At 40.7% G+C, this 13,874-nt stretch overlaps 1 protein-coding gene across 1 annotated transcript; it reads right to left on the reverse strand.

Moving 5' to 3' along the window:
* Positions 1-2,018: 2,018 nt before the first annotated feature.
* LOC147358831 (olfactory receptor 5B12-like) lies at positions 2,019-5,350 on the reverse strand. Its single transcript, XM_086338746.1, has one exon. It carries the CDS (start codon positions 5,348-5,350, stop codon positions 4,406-4,408), a length of 945 nt encoding a protein of 314 aa, XP_086194872.1. The 3' UTR covers positions 2,019-4,405.
* Between the last annotated feature and the right edge of the window lie 8,524 nt (positions 5,351-13,874).

The following is a 13,874-nucleotide window of genomic DNA, read 5'->3' on the forward strand; positions in this document are numbered from 1 at the left end:
AAGTCATTATTCGCAGGCATTTGCCCTGGTTATTACTGCAGGCTCTCAGTATATCTCAGTTTGGAGAAAGGCCATTATAGCTATTAGACAACTGTTGACAATCCCAGTGAGTTGGATGTTGGTCAAGGGACTCCAGCACGTGGTCTGCTGCCTATAATATAAGGTCTAATGGAGTCATATGAGAACTTGAAGAGAGAGAGACTTATGTACCCATGGAACTCCCAGGGGGAAAGCCCCCATGAGAGCAATGACAAGTCCTAACCTCACTGTTGGAGAATAAGTGATGAATGTATCTATAGGGATCCAGCTGTGCTTATTGGTAGAGATAAGCACTCTCAAATTGATAGACAGTATATTAAAATAACTTCATTATCTCTTTGATCCTGCTAAAATCGAGTTACATCATTGCCTCTAGGAACCCATATTGACTTAAACATGGGTAACGGATAGAAATATGTCATTAAGTCATATAGATCATAGAAATTATTGCATCCCTTAATTCTCTTGAATATTTGCATCACTGATAAGGATTATTTATTCATTCAACTGTTTATTGGTCCCAAATGAGTTCAGTCGGTCTTGGCCCTGGCTGTTCATACTCAACACAAAACAAATATGGGTCTTAATCTCACGTGTGGAAGTTTACCAGAGAAGACAAGCATGAAGCAAACACACAAATAAGGATTTAATTACAAATAGAACAAGATGTCCACATGAGATTGAATAGTAAAACTCGACTTTGAACTAACTGGTCGGAATGCTTTCCTCAGGACAATTGACTCTTTCGTCAATACAGAAGGGATAAATAGACGTAACGTGAAAAAGACTACCCTGAAAAAGTGAAAAGCTATGGTAAGTCTTCAAGTTGTCAAAGAAGTTGGCAGAATCTAAAGAAGCCAAGTAACTATAGGATAGTAAGCAAGATTTCTTTGGCAATTTAACATTCTTTCCAGAAAAAAAAAATCTTTAAACAAATCCAAGCAAACAAAATGCTCATCCCAAACACTGAGATTGTCAGGAAGAAAGACTGGTATAGATCATAAGATCAGTAAGGACAACTAGTAAGGACAGCTCAGATCTTGTCCTGCATAAAGCAATAACCACTGGGATTGATGATTTTTTGTTGTTCAGATGCTCAGTCATGTCCAACTCTTTGCGACCCCATGAACTGCAGCACGCCAGGCTTCCCAGTGCTTCACCATCTCCCTGAATTTGCTAAAGCTCATGTCTAGTGAGTCAGTGATGCCATCCAAGCATCTAATCCTCTGTCATCCCCTTCTCCTCCTGCCTTCAATCTTTCCCAGCATCAGGGTCTTTTCTAATGAGTCAGCTCTTCACATCAGGTGGCCAAAGTATTGGAGCTTCAGCTTTAGCATCAGTCCTTCCAATGAACACCCAGGACTGAGCTCCTTTAGGATGGACTGGTTGGATCTCCTTGCAGTCCAAGGGACTCCCAAGTGTCTTCTCCAACACCACAGTTCAAAAGCATCACTCCTTCAGTGCTCAGCTTTCTTTATACTCCAACTCTTACATCCATACATGACTACTGGAAAAACCATAGCTTTGACTAGACGGACCTTTATTGGCAGAGTAATATCTCTGCTTTTTACTATGCTGTCGAGGTTGGTCATAACTTTTCTTCCAAGGAGCAAGCCTCTTTTAATTTCATGGTTGCAGCCACCATCTTCAGTGATTTTGGAGCTCCCAAAAATAAAGTCTGTGACTGTTCCCACTGTTTCCCCATCTATTTGCCAATCCACTCTTCAGTTCAGTTCAGTCACTCAGTCGTGTCAGACTCTTTGCAACCCCATGAATCGAAGCACACCAGGCCTCTCTGTCCATCACCAACTCCTGGAGTTCACTGAGACTCAGGTCCATCGAGTCAGCAATGCCATCCAGCCATCTCATCCTCTGTCGTCTGCTTTCCTCCTGCCCCCAATCCCTCCCAACATCAGAGTCTTTTCCAATGAGTCAACTCTTCGCATGAGGTGGCCAAAGTACTGGTGTTTCAGCTTTAGCATCATTCCTTCCAAAGAAATCCCAAGGCTGATCTCCTTCAGAATGGACTGGTTGGATCTCCTTGCAGTCCAAGGGACTCTCAAGAGTCTTCTCCAACACCACAGTTCAAAAGCATCAATTCTTCGGTGCTCAGCCTTCTTCACAGTCCAACTCTCACATCCATACATGACCAGTGGAAAAACCATAGCCTTGACTAGACGGACCTTTGTTGGCAAAGTAATGTCTCTGCTTTTGAATATGCTATCTAGGTTGGTCATAACTTTCCTTCCAAGGAGTAAGCATCTTTTAATTTCATGGCTGCAGTCACCATCTGCAGTGATTTTGGAGCCCAGAAAAATAAAGTCTGACACTGTTTCCACTGTTTCCCCATCTATTTCCCATGAAGTGATGGGACCAGATGCCATGATCTTCATTTTCTGAATGTTAAGCTTTAAGCCAACTTTTTCACTCTACTCTTTCACTTTCATCAAGAGGCTTTTGAGTTCCTCTTCACTTTCTGCCATAAGGGTGGTGTCATCTGCATATCTGAGGTGATTGATAGTTCTCCCGGCAATCTTGATTACAGCTTGTGTTTCTTCCAGTCCAGCGTTTCTCATGATGCACTCTGCATAAAAGTTAAATAATCAGGGTGACAATATACAGCCTTGACGTACTCCTTTTCCTATTTGGAACCAGTCTGTTGTTCCATGTCCAATTCCAACTGTTGCTTCCTGACCTACATACAGATTTCTCAAGAGGCAGGTCAGGTAGTCTGGTATTCCCATCTCTTTAGAGTTTTCCACAGTTTATTGTTTTGTTTTGTTTTGTTTTCCCACAGTTTATTGTGATCCACACAGTCAAAGGCTTTGGCATAGTCAATCAAGCAGAAATAGATGTTTTTCTGGAACTCTCTTGCTTTTTCCATGATCCAGCGGATGTTGGCAATTTGATCTCTGGTTCCTCTGCCTTTTCTAAAACCAGCTTGAACATCAGGAAGTTCACAGTTCACATATTGCTGAAGCCTGGCTTGGAGAATTTTGAGCATTACTTTACTAGCATGTGAGATGAGTGCAATTGTGTGGTGTTCTAATATACACAAATTTAAAAACTATGTTAGGTTATTCTTAGAGTGTGTAAGTATCAGTCAGTTCAGCCTTCAACTTGAGCCTGAATGGAGATCTGTCCATTGGTGACCTGACTGTCCACAGGAAGGAAGGAACATAAAATATGTCCTGGGCTGAGCATCTGAAGACAAAGAGTCAAGGCTTACTGTAAACTTAAAAGTTGTTATTTTTTTACTTCAGTGAGTTAAAACATGTTTTCATTAGTTCCTTATCTTATACTCTGCTATTCTTTTTTCATTAAAATTGTCACATGAAGATGATAATATGGGTAATATGTCAATAAAGATGAAAATTGAGCTAAGTAAAGATGCTCATATGGGGTCATTCCTGGTTGTCCAGTGGTTAGGAGTCTGCCTAACAGTGCAGAGGGTGAGGGTCCCATCCCTTGTCTGGCAAGATCTCACATTCTGCCAAGCACTAAGCCTGTGAGCCACAACTACTGAGCCTTCATTCTAGGGCCTCAAGCTGCAAGTGCGGAGCCCAGCCCAGAGAGCCTGCGCTCCGAAGCCAGAGACGTCCACAGTGGCAAGCCTGTGCACCGCACGGAAAAGCAGCCCCTGCTCATCACATTTAGAGAAAGCCTGCACGAGTCCATGAAGAACCAGAAGAGCCATAAAGAAATAAAAAGTAAAAAAAAAAAAAAAAAAGGTTCGTATAATGATGTTTATTATCATTGAAAAAAAGAATAAGACAAAAGCACTCCATAGTAAACCTAGAGCAAAGGATATTCAGGATATATATTAAGTATTAAAATGAAATAGCTTCAAATAAAGAGTTGTGTGTGTGTGTGTTTAAATTCACATACCAAATGTTTATTTCTATTTAAAAACATACAGATTAATATTTAAGAATGTGTTATCAGACACCAAAACCATTGCTTCAGGCTATACTATAAAACTAGACAAGTCCCATTTGTCTCTTGAACTCATTTTTCTGTTCACTCATGAGTGTGTGAGTTGCATGTGGTTTACGTTGGTAAGATGCATGTAGGCATGTACTTAAATATGCATATAAGCATAAATATACATATAAATGTGGGTAATTATGGAAACAAATATGCAGTAAAAATTAATTTAAAAGAAAATTTGAAATATAAATCATAGGTTCATGGCAGATTCTCCTAAAGTTATTATTCCTGAGAACTCATTTTGTCCACATGTTTGCTTTCTAGACTCAAAAAGAACTTGAGAAAAGACATAAAATATTTAGATAATTATTGACCTAGCAAGTCAGTATTTTCCCTAGCAAGTATAGGAAACCATACTACTGTTGTTTCTATATAATTAAGACATGAATCTTAGAGAAAACGTTGCTTTACCGACAGCCCTTTTTAGGGCGCTCTTGACCTCTTTGTTCCTCAGACTATAGATCAGCGGATTTAGCATCGGAACAACCAAGGCGTAGAACACAGACGCCATCTTGTCTGTGCTCATGGAATGGCGGGAGCCGGGCTGTAGGTACATGAAGGCGCCTGTCCCATAGAAGATGGAGACGGAAGTGAGGTGGGAAGCACAGGTGGAAAAGGCCTTCTGATGTCCTTCAGATGAGCGCACCCTCAGAATGGTGACAAACATAAACAGGTAAGAGATCAAGATGATCAGGAGAGTAAAGGTGATATTGAAGCTCACCAAAACAAGAAACACTATCTCTCTTCTGCTGTTATCTGAGCATGAGAGAGCCAGGACAGGAGTAGCATCACAGAAAAAGTGATCAATCACGTTGGATCTGCAGAAAGAGAGACTGAATGCATTCCAAGTGTGCACAGAGGCCACTAGAAAACCAAGGACGTAGGCCGCTACGACCATCCAGGCACACACTCTTGGTGTCATGATGTTGGTGTAATGGAGTGGCTTGCACACTGCTGCATGACGGTCATAGGCCATTAAAGGCAAGAGAAAAGTTTCCACAGCGAGAAAGACAGCAAAAAAGAAAAACTGAGCAGCACAAGCTTTGTAGGAAATGACCTTGTCTCCCGTGAGGAATCCAGCCATCACTTTGGGAGTGACGGCTGTGGAGTAACCAAAGTCCATCAGGGAGAGGTGGCTGAGGAAGACGTACATGGGCGTGTGGAGACGAGAGTCCAGCAGGATCAGCGTGATCACCCCCAGGTTCCCAACCAGAGTGAGGAGGTAGATGAGTGTGAACACTAGAAAGAGTGGGATCTGCAGCTGTGGGTCATCAGTTATCCCGGCAAGAATAAACTCAGTCACGACTGTACTGTTCTCCATGGGGGTTATTTATGCATTATCAAAATGCACTATATCAATGAGAAAAGAAAATCTGGGTTGTAACTGTATAACTATATAAGGTATACCATCCAAGGTATACCTTATAGGAGAATTTGCTCAGTTTAACATGGATGTAACAACAAAAGTTAATTTTTAAACAATGGTAGAAACACAGAATATTCTAGCTTAAAGAATTTTTAAGATAATATAACCCAATCATCTGTCCTCATAAATGATTGAATCTTAAGTTCAGAATTGTAAACAGACATCTACACGATGATTGCAGAGATTACTTATAATGAGATTTGTTAGCGGACTTAACTGGAGATTCAGTGGTTAAGACTCCATGCTCCCAAAGCAAGGGCACAAGTTTGATTCCTGGTCGGAGAACTAAAATACAACATGCCATTCAGTGTGGCCAAAAAATAAAAATAAATGTTAAAATGACATTTTTCCTTTTTAGCCTCCCAATTCATATTTTCAAAAACAAGGAAATTCATGCAATAAAATAGGTTACTATAATTTAATGCATTTCATTGCAATCACCACTATTGTATCAAGTTTAGTGTTAGTTGCTCAGTCATGTTTGACTCTTTACTATCCCATGGACTGTAGCCTGCCAGGCTCCTCTGTCCACAGGATTCTTCAGGCAAGAATACTGGAGTGAATCGCCATTCCCTTCTCCAGAGGATCTTCCTAATCCAGGGATCAAACCCAGGTCTCCTGTGTAGCAGGCAGATTCTTTACCCTTTCAGCTACAGGGAAGACCGTTATATCAAGAACAATGTTATATTCTAGAGACACAAATTTCCATATATCATTTTCTAGGTTTCAGTAGTCTCAGAGGATAATAGGACACATAGAATGTAATTCCCAGGCAGTGGGATACTACAGAAATTCAGACATCAGAGAGTAATTGTTTAAAGTGTGACTCCAGGCTAGGGATGCTTGGATGCAAATTCTAGCTCCACCTTGTACTAGATAACTGACTTTGGGTGTTACTCAATATCAGTTGGCCATCAGTTTTCTCTTGAACTCATTATCAAACTGAAGTGATAATGCAAACTGGCATTGTAGGCTTTCACACATTATGACTAGGACAGAGTTAATGGTCTATGTACTGATTACAGAGCGTATGTTGCTATTGACGAATTCCAGATAACTGTGAAGTTGAGCATTCTATATGCTCACTCATTCATTTGCTTCTTTCCCCAAATCCTTTCAGCCTCATATTCGTCCATACTTCTTGCAATTTTTCAAGCAATAGTCCTCTTTTATTCAAGTTGTGCACTGTCCAGCTATGCCAAGTAAGACTTGATTATTTGCTGAGTCATCTTGGATATTAACTAGAGTGTATGAGCCTCAATTTCTTAATGTGTCAAGTGAATATTACAATACCGCCTGGCACTTAACAGGATTCAATCAATGTAAATATTCTTATTATTAGAAGATAGTGACAACATGTGTCTAGGCACACAAAATGTAGGTGTCACAAGGAAAGATTCCATGTGAGAATGAAGTCTGGATTACTACGCTTTCATCCATTTCATTATTCTTTGTATTCAACTTCTTAATCTATGCAACAGTTAATGATGACTTGGAGCAGGCTCTCAGTGAGAAATTACCCAATTCTGAGTGCATTTCAAAAATAGAGCTTGCTGGATTTCCTGATATATTGAATGTAGGCATCAGAGAAAGAACAATAATGATTCCATTTTGTGTATAGTCCTATAGGGAATGGTGTAGAAGAAGCAGATGTTTGAGAAAGAACATGAAAGATGATTGCAGGTTAGGCGTTGTGAATTTCAGATTCCTTCTAGCCATCTAACTTAGAAGGGCTGCATAAATAATTAAGCTAGTTGCATCAGATTTTAATTCCAACTATGTTGGCCATTTGGTATTGATTTAACCCTCTCATATCATATTGAATCCACAAAACTAAGTAAGATCACTTAACGAAAGAGCTTGGAGAAAAAAAAAAATCAAAGTATGAAAATATTACAAATTCAAAATCATGGAACAATACAGCGTTAAGAGGAAAGTGGGTAAGAATATTTTCACCACTGAGATTGCTGCTAGGGAAGCCTTGTCTCAGAACACAGATTTCAGCTGGACAAGTAGTTAATGTAAAGTTAAGGTTATATTAGGAGAAGGAGGCAAAGTTACTGTATATCAGGTTATGCTGATGACTGACTGTAGATTCCAGAAGGAATAGTAGAATGATTTACGGAGTTGGGAAGGAGGGGCTGCTGGGCTGAAGAAGAGAGATATGAAGAGTTGTGGACAGTATTTAACAGGGATTGAGGGCTTTCCTGAGATTCCTCAGCTTTGTAACAGACATAAAACATCTGACTAACGACTAGCAGGGGGCACTCTTTCTGCCCTCTTCTGATGTCTATGTCAGAAACTTTCTCTATCTCTTCTATACTTTAATAAAACTTTATTACACAAAAGCTCTGAGTGATCAAACCTCATCACTGGGCCCAGATTGCATTCCTGTCCTCCAGAGGACAAGAATTCCTCCATCTTTCACATCTCAACAACAAGCTTTCAGGGATAGGGAGACTGGGAGGCCTTATTATCCAGAGAAGACATCTGCTTTGTTCTTACTTACCTTAATTGATACTCTTATTGCTGCTAAGTCACTTCACTCGTGTCCAACTCTGTGCGACCCCCTAGACGTCAGCCCACCAGGCTCCTCCGTCCCTGGGATTCTCCAGGCAAGAACACTGAAGTGGGTTGCCATTTCCTTCTCCAATGCATGAAAGTGAAAAGTGAAAGTGAAGGCGCTCAGTCGGGTCTGACTCCTAGTGACCCCATGGACTGCAGCCCACCAGGCTCCTCCATCCATGGGATTTTCCAGGCAAGAGTACTGGAGGGGATGCCATTGCCTTCACCAATCAATACTCTTCTTAGATGTCCCTAATTCTGGGGAGGGAGATATACTGAAACTCATTTTATTTTATTTTGTAACCCTCTTTCTTCTCAACAAAGTGGAGGAGTGATTCTTAAACCAGCATTTTCCTATGGCGGGCGTTGGGGGGGGGGGGGGGCAAAGAAGCTAGTTTCAGGTACATTGTTGCAATAAAATTAATCTAATGGTGAGAGTAAGAATTATAAAAAGTTTTCAAATTATTGGCGGGCTTTTTTACCTTGTTTCTTTGAAGTTTTTCATGGATTGTGCCACTTAAAATAACTGGTATCCAGGAGATACTTAAAAAGTGCAGTCTTCCTGACAAGATGCTCTATGTTCTTGATAAAATTCAAATTTATTCTTCAAAAGAATAACAAGAGTTTTAAAACTTACACAGAGTCTTAAGCAACTTCTCCTCTCTAGATGCCGCCTTCCTGTTATAACCTATGGAACACCATTAATGACTCATAACTCATTTGTTACTCACAATAATTTGTTTTATCTTAGCTTAAGCTTCCTGTGAGCTTCTAAGAGTATGAAATTTGATCTCAATTTGAAAATTCATTGTAATCTGGAGAAAACATGACAACATTAAAAAAGAGAAGAAACAGAGAGAGAGGAATGAGGAAGACTCAGGCTTATACAGCAATTATAAAAGTACACGGAAATAAGAGTTATAAATATCACACTAGAAAGGACAGTTTATGGGAATAAGGAAACCTGGGCTTCAGCCATCACTTGAAGTTTTACTGGCATTAGGCACCCAGAATAATGATTAATTATTAGGGACAAATGTACAACTTAATGACTGAACAACAAACAAAGTTAGGGAAAAAAATAATGCTCTCTTCATGGGAATAAAGAATAACTGTATCCCTCACTGTTGCTGTTCAGTCACTCAGTCGTGTCTGACTCTTTGAGACCCATGGACTGTAGCCCGCCAGGCTCCTCTGTCCAGGGATTCTCCAGGCGAGAACACTGGGTGGGTTGCCATTCCCTCCTCCAGGGGGTCTTCCTGAGCCAGGGATCAAGCCCGTCTCCTGCATTGCTGGTGTTTTGTTTTGTGTTTGTTTGTTTGTTGTAACCACGGAGCCACCTGGAATACCTTGGGATTAGATGAAATAGCTAATATTTCCATATTCTAAAAGGGAAAACTGAAATTGAGATAGTCTGACAACTTGGCCCAGTGATACAAAGTCCTACATGGCAGGGCAGGAACCCAAGAGCCTCTTGTTCCTTTCATTTCGTTATTAGATAAATACATATTCTCCGTAAAAAGTCCATGATGCACGCACCATATTGTCTTGTTAAAAGTGATAGACACATAATAACATTTTCAAAAAGATCAATATTGACTTAAACATAAATCAAAGAGAGACAGGTGCATTGATGTATTTTCCTAGAAAAATCTGACCCTGCAAATTTATACAGACTGTAGACTGAGCAGAGGCTTACCTGCTCCCTGAAAAATGCAACAGGCAAATGCAGTACATTCACATGTGAGTCTCAAATCATAAATTCAGTCCATGGAACAAAGGAGACATTCTACTGAGATGTTCTTCTTAATCTTTGATCAAAAGGGAAAAAGTCCTCTGGATCAAGGTGATATTGAGAAAAAATATGTAATTCCATAAGAAGTAGCTAATATGAATTATGTGGTAACACCTGTTGATCTCTCTTCTCAGATAAGTCACCTGGTTGCTTTGAGATTCTATATGATCATAAAATGGAGATACTAGAAAGGTAGCCGCCAACAGCAGCTTCCGTGAAAGACTACTTCTGTCATGAGAAGATAAGAGAATTCCTGGAGTGTCCTGAAAGGGGCCATCACTATAATCATAATCAAAGTCATTATTCGCAGGCATTTGCCCTGGTTATTACTGCAGGCTCTCAGTATATCTCAGTTTGGAGAAAGGCCATTATAGCTATTAGACAACTGTTGACAATCCCAGTGAGTTGGATGTTGGTCAAGGGACTCCAGCACGTGGTCTGCTGCCTATAATATAAGGTCTAATGGAGTCATATGAGAACTTGAAGAGAGAGAGACTTATGTACCCATGGAACTCCCAGGGGGAAAGCCCCCATGAGAGCAATGACAAGTCCTAACCTCACTGTTGGAGAATAAGTGATGAATGTATCTATAGGGATCCAGCTGTGCTTATTGGTAGAGACCATTGATAGAGAGTATACTGATATAACTTCACTATCTCTTTGATCATGCTAAAACTGAGTTACATCATTACCTCCAGGAACCCATGAGACCATGAGTATGTTAATATAATTTGTCCTAATTCTCTTTGATCATGCTAAAATCAAGTTACATCATTGCCTCTAGGAACCCATATTGACTTAAACATGGGTAACAGGGATAGAAATATGTCATTAAGTCAAATAGATCATAGAAATTATTGCATGCCTTAAGTCGCTTGAATATTTGCATCACTGATAAGGATTATTTATTCATTCAACTGTTTATTGGTCCCAAATGAGTTCAGTCGGTCTTGGCCCTGGCTGTTCATACTCAACACAAAACAAACATGGGTCTTAATCTCACGTGCAGAAGTTTACCAGAGAAGACAAGCATGAAGCAAACACACAAATAAGGATTTAATTACAAATAGAACAAGATGTCCACGTGAGATTGAATAGTAAAACTCGACTTTGAACTAACTGGTCGGAATGCTTTTCTCAGGACAATTGACTCTTTCGTCAAAACAGAAGGGATAAATAGACGTAACATGAGAAAGACTACCCTGAAAAAGTGAAAAGCTATGGTAAGTCTTCAAGTTGTCAAAGAAGTTGGCAGAATCTAAAGAAGCCAAGTAACTATAGGATAGTAAGCAAGATTTCTTTGGCAATTTAACATGCTTTCCAGAAAAAAAAATCTTTAAACAAATCCAAGCAAACAAAATGCTCATCCCAAACACTGAGATTGTCAGGAAGAAAGACTGGTGTAGATCATAAGATCAGTAAGGACAACTAGTAAGGACAGCTCAGATCTTGTCCTGCATAAAGCAATAACCACTGAGACTGATGATTTTTTGCTGTTCAGACGCTCAGTCATGTCCAACTCTTTGCGACCTCATGAACTGCAGCACGCCAGGCTTCCCAGTGCTTCACCATCTCCCTGAATTTGCTAAGCTCATGTCTAGTGAGTCAGTGATGCCATCCAAGCATCTCATCCTCTGTCATCCCCTTCTCCTCCTGCCTTCAATCTTTCCCAGCATCAGGGTCTTTTCTAATGAATCAGCTCTTCACATCAGGTGGCCAAAGTATTGGAGCTTCAGCTTTAGCATCAGTCCTTCCAATGAACACCCAGGACTGAGCTCCTTTAGGATGGACTGGTTGGATCTCCTTGCAGTCCAAGGGACTCCCAAGTGTCTTCTCCAACACCACAGTTCAAAAGCATCACTCCTTCAGTGCTCAGCTTTCTTTATACTCCAACTCTTACATCCATACATGACTACTGGAAAAACCATAGCTTTGACTAGACGGACCTTTATTGGCAGAGTAATATCTCTGCTTTTTACTATGCTGTCGAGGTTGGTCATAACTTTTCTTCCAAGGAGCAAGCCTCTTTTAATTTCATGGTTGCAGCCACCATCTTCAGTGATTTTGGAGCTCCCAAAAACAAAGTCTGTGAATGTTCCCACTGTTTCCCCCATCTATTTGCCATGCCACTCTCTTCAGTTCAATTCAGTTGCTCAGTCGTGTTCAACTTTTTGCGACCCCACGAATCGCAGCATGCCAGGCCTCCCTGTCCATCACCAACTCCTGGAGTTCACTCAGACTCACGTCCATCGAGTCAGTGATGCCATCCAGCCGTCTCATCCTCTGTCGTCCCCTTCTCCTCCTGCCCCCCAATCCCTCCCAGCATCAATCTTTTCCAATGAGTCAACTCTTCGCATGAGGTGGCCAAAGTACTGGAGTTTCAGCTTTAGCATCATTCCTTCCAAAGAAATCCCAAGGCTGATCTCCTTCAGAATGGACTGGTTGGATCTCCTTGCATTCCAAGGACTCTCAAGAGTCTTCTCCAACACCACAGTTCAAAAGCATCAATTCTTCGGTGCTCAGCCTTCTTCACAGTCCAACTCTGACATCCATACATGACCACAGGAAAAACCATAACCTTGACTAGACGGACCTTTGTTGGCAAAGTAATGACTGTGCTTTTCAATATGCTATCTAGGTTGGTCATAACTTTCCTTCCAAGGAGTAAGCGTCTTTTAATTTCATGGCTGCAGTCACCATCTGTAGTGATTTTGGAGCCCACAAAAAATAAAGTCTGACACTGTTTCCACTGTTTCCCCATCTATTTCCCATGAAGTGATGGGACCGGATGCCATGATCTTCGTTTTCTGAATGTTGAGCTTTAAGTCAACTTTTTCACTGTCTTCTTTCACCTTCATCAAGAGGCTTTTGAGTTCCTCTTCACTTTCTGCCATAAGGGTGGTGTCATCTGCATATCTGAGGTGATTGATAGTTCTCCCGGCAATCTTGATTACAGCTTGTGTTTCTTCCAGTCCAGCGTTTCTCATGATGTCCTCTGCATAAAAGTTAAATAAATAGGGTGACAATATACAGCCTTGACGAACTCCTTTTCCTATTTGGAACCAGTCTGTTGTTCCATGTTCAGTTCTAACTGTTGCTTCCTGACCTGCATACAGATTTCTCAAGAGGCAGGTCAGGTGGTCTGGTATTCCCATCTCATTAGAGTTTTCCACAGTTTATTGGGATCCACACAAAGGCTTTGGCATAGTCAAGAAAGCAGAAATAGATGTTTTTCTGAAACTCTCTTACTTTTTCCGTGATCCAGCAGATGTTGGCAATTTGATATCTGGTTCCTCTGCCTTTCATAAATCCAGCTTGAACATCAGGAAGTTCACGGTTCACGTATTGCTGAAGTCTGGCTTGGAGAATTTTGCGCATTACTTTACTAGTGTGTGAGATGAGTGCAATTGTGTGGTAGTTTGAGCATTCTTTGGCATTGCCTTTCTTTGGGATTGGAATGAAAACTGACCTTTTCCAGTCCTGTGGCCACTGCTGAGTTTTCCAAATTTGCTGGCATATTGAGTGCAGCACTTTCACGGCATCATCTTTCAAGATTTGAAATAGCTCAACTGGAATTCCATCACCTCCACTAGCTTTGTTCGTAGTGATGCTTTCTAAGGCCTACTTGACTTCACATTCCAGGATGTCTGGCTCTAGATGAGTGATCACACTTTCGTGATTATCTGGGTCATGAAGAACTTTTTTGTACAGTTCTTCTGTGTATTCTTGCCATCTCTTCTGAATATCTTCTGCTTCTGTTAGGTCCATACCATTTCTGTCCTTTATCGAGCCCATCTTTGCATGAAGTGTTCCCTTGGTATCTCTAATTTTCTTAAAGTGATCTCTAGTCTTTCCCATTCTGTTGTTTTCCTCTATTTCTTTGCATTGATTGCTGTGAAGGCTTTCTTATCTCTTCTTGCTGTTCTTTGGAACTCTGCATTCAGATGCTTATATCTTTCCTTTTCTCCTTTGCTTTTCGCTTCTCTTCTTTTCACAGCTATTTGTAAGGCCTCCCCAGACAGCCATTTTGCTTTTTTGCATTTCTTTTCCATGGGGATG

Source organism: Bos grunniens, chromosome 15 (assembly GCF_055505025.1).
Source record: "Bos grunniens cultivar Pamir isolate PY7600 chromosome 15, Bosgru_T2T1.0, whole genome shotgun sequence".
Classification (NCBI taxonomy): domain Eukaryota; kingdom Metazoa; phylum Chordata; class Mammalia; order Artiodactyla; family Bovidae; genus Bos; species Bos grunniens.

What these genes read in the sequence shown, in the direction of transcription:
- LOC147358831 (XM_086338746.1), bottom strand. Translation starts at nt 5,350, where the DNA reads ATGGAGAACAGTACAGTCGTGACTGAGTTTATTCTTGCCGGGATAACT.